The sequence below is a fragment of the Sinocyclocheilus anshuiensis genome, unplaced genomic scaffold (assembly GCF_001515605.1).
Source record: "Sinocyclocheilus anshuiensis isolate Anshui unplaced genomic scaffold, SAMN03320099.WGS_v1.1 scaffold2749, whole genome shotgun sequence".
NCBI lineage: Eukaryota > Metazoa > Chordata > Actinopteri > Cypriniformes > Cyprinidae > Sinocyclocheilus > Sinocyclocheilus anshuiensis.
Window position 1 is genome coordinate 465,021 of NW_015554047.1, and position 3,358 is coordinate 468,378.

The following is a 3,358-nucleotide window of genomic DNA, read 5'->3' on the forward strand; positions in this document are numbered from 1 at the left end:
TCAAAACTTAATTTTTGATTAGTAATATGCATTGCTAAGGACTTCATTTGAACAACTTTAAAGATGATTTTCTCAATATTTAGATTTTTTTGCACCCTCAGATTCCAGATTTTCAAATAGTTGCATCTCAGCCAAATATTGTCCTATCATAACAAACCATACATCAATGGATGTATAAATCTCAATTTAAAAAAACTGACCCTTATGACTGGTTTTGTGCTCCAGGGTCACATATAATAGTGAGATGTATTTGTGTTCTGGTGAAGAACATCTCAGCTTCACTGAACATCAGAAGCAGTGCCTGACCCGTCAGTCTGGCCGTCTTAACCGAATGCTTTTGAAGCGTTTCATTTGAGGCTCTAGCAGACATTTTCATCATTTATCATTGTGTTCTTGGATTAGAAGAATCGGTTCTTCCAAAGGTTCTCCGTGTGTGTGTGTGTGTGTGTGTGTGTGTGTGTTTGTGTGATGTTGTTATTGTTGTTGTGTGTGTGTGTGTGCAGGAGTGTTCCCCGCTCTCCCCGGTCAGATGCAGCGGCCGCTGGCCAGCTCTTACCCCTCACTGCAGCCGGTCTATCAGAATGTGTCCGGCGTGCAGATGCAGACGCAGATGCAGACACAGATGCAGACACAGATGCAGACGCAGCTCTACCCGCAGGTACGTCTGTCTCAGATCAGACTCGTGCTGTAGCTCAGGATTCTCTCAGCACTGCACTCGCTCTATGAACTCTACACACACTGTCACATTTAAAGGTGTTTTTTTTTTTTGTAGTAGTAGTAATAGATTGTCGGTATAGATATTAGATGGATGTTAGATATGTTAGACCAGGGCTATTCAATTAGCTTCATTTTAAGGCCAGATTATCGAATTGAAAATTTGAAGGGGGTAGGGGCCGTCCCGATCTCTTTCTGGGGGGCATAAATTAGAAATTAAATTTAAATGCATATTCAGCAGTAAAATGAAATAATATTACCAACAATAACATCTATAAAAGGTTAACATTAGTGCTGTCTGTCAGTCAATTGAAAAAAAAATCAACCTCCAAATTAATATAGAAACAACATAAGGACAGCATATTTTAAATGTTTAATGGCATCTTTTTACTAGTGTATTATTAATGAAGACCAGTATCATTGATACCAATAATGTTACTGATGTCTCTATTAAATCCATTTTATTTTTAAAATCCTCAATTTTAGCCATTAATTATAGCTATTTAGCATTACAGTATAATTGAAAGCCATTATTTTCAACATTTAATAGGCTTTGAAAAATATAACAACTTTTAATTTAAGTAAACTTAAAAAAATCTTAACATAAACTATAAATTGTATGCATAAGCCATATTGATTAATTTTTATTTAAGCTACAAAAGTTAATCAGCAAGCAGAGCAGTTGAGTGATTTCTCTTTTTCTTTTGTTCTTTGATTTAACGTTACATCAGTCACAGACTGCAGCAGGTTTCACTTTAAAAGCAGCGCTGTCTCTTTAAATCCTGATGCACATGACGTGGATCTGATACACATCTGATTTTCTCCAAACTCGTTACGGTCATTTAGGGCTTACCTCATAAACACAGTCTTAAATAAGTTAACTCGCCAGAACCATGTATTTGTACATCATTGTGTTTGTTTTTGTCCGTTGAAGCGGCTCAGCATATGCGTACAGCTGAACACGCAGACTTTCAAACTATAGGCTCCTTCCGTTGATAATAATCTTCGTCCAGTGTCGGCACTCGTCAGAAGTTATGACCAATAACACTGTCTTTAAACCTGTTTAAACTAGAGTTGTGGATATCTCATAACTCCCGCACACAAGTGCTTGTCAGCGCTGCCGTCCCCGGTAGATTGTTGTTATTGCGTCTCTCTCTTTTCTTTTTCTGCTGGCCCGGGCCAGTGTTGCCACCTTGTGGACAAACTAATTAGTGCAAAATCAATTCAAGGCGTATGTGTGGCCTGCGTACTCTTCCTCGGGTCGGATGAAGATGAATTGAATAGCCCTGTGTTAGACTGTTATGTAATACAAAATTGGTGTTTTTTTGTCCCAGTTCAGAGATCTTGACCCTCTCTAATATATTGGAGCTGAATTATTAATTTACATTGCACCAATATCACAAATCGCAAAGCCTATAATTTAATCAAACAGATAAATTATTTTTATATTTTATATATTTATTTTCCAAAAACCACAAATAAAAGCTCAATTTTACATGATTATTTAAAAAGAAAAAAAATCTATATTAAAATCTAAATATTTTTTTTTACTGTAATGTATTTTGTTTCACAGTGTAATGTCATTATTACAATAGATTTCCTATTTTGTCTAATATTTATAATAATTACTATAATTAAGTCATTATTATTTTTTTATTTCTTATTTTCTATGCTAAAGCTCCCCCTAACAAAATCACCCCAATTATTCTAGAATTATTATTTCTTTCCAAATATAACTATTCAAGTAATTTGGTGAAAAGTCCATTATTTTTTTCATATCACAATATGAAACTTACATACAGAAAAAAAAAAAAATATTGCATTGTCAGGTTTTCCCAAAATTAGCACTACAGTATGCAGCATTTAAAATTATATAGCAATGTAATGATTGAACTGTAATATTATGAAAGGAATACAAATATGCATATGCTTAAATTCAGGAAATATAATGAAGAAAGAAGAAATGAGAATTTCGCTTAGAATTTTTTTTCTAAGACTGTTTGTGCTTTATTGTCTGAGAGCAGAATGAAGCTGGTGTTTGTGCTGTTGTCTCTGTTCTCAGCTGAGCCCCTCGTTAGCGTCGTTAAGCCTGCAGTCTCAGCCTCCGGAGGCGCTGAGGGTCATTAACCTGCTGCAGGAGCGCAGCCTCCTTCCTCCGGGAAGCGTGCCGCCGCCGGTGCCCTGTCTGCCGCAGGACCTGCAGAAGCTCAGCTGCAGCCCAGAGTCAGTGCTCCTCTCTCTCTCTCTCTCTCTCTCTCTCTCATCTGTCTCTCTCTCTGTCTCTCTCGTCTCTCTCGCTGTCTCTCTCAATTTTCAATTTCAATTTAAGAGTGCTTTATTGGCATGACAAAAATTATACATTTGTATTGCCAAAGCAATTGCAGCTTCTTCTGCCACCAAATTCTAATGGGGATCTCTATAGGACATTGCCGTTTTATGGCGTAGAAGGCCCTGCGTGCTTTATCTCTCAGTTCATTCACAGCATGATTAAAGTTTCCCGTGGATGTGATTTTCAAACCCAGGTAGTTGTAGTGTGATGTTGTTATTTCTGAGGATATGGGAGAATGTTTTATTAATAGCAGTCAGTTTGTTGTTGATATATTTGCTCTCTCTCCCTCTCCCTCTCCCCCTCCCTCTCCCTCTC

At 37.1% G+C, this 3,358-nt stretch overlaps 1 protein-coding gene across 1 annotated transcript in view; it reads left to right on the plus strand.

The window, feature by feature from the left end:
- Window positions 1–480: 480 nt before the first annotated feature.
- The window catches only part of LOC107668452 (protein transport protein Sec24A-like), a 29,844-nt gene continuing 26,966 nt past the window's right edge, over window positions 481–3,358 (plus strand). Inside the window, exons 1-2 of the mRNA XM_016460322.1 lie at window positions 481–658; window positions 2,777–2,937. Of these exons, the coding sequence (XP_016315808.1) occupies window positions 530–658; window positions 2,777–2,937 (290 nt within the window). The 5' untranslated portion in view covers window positions 481–529. The remainder of the gene's footprint in view (window positions 659–2,776; window positions 2,938–3,358) is intronic.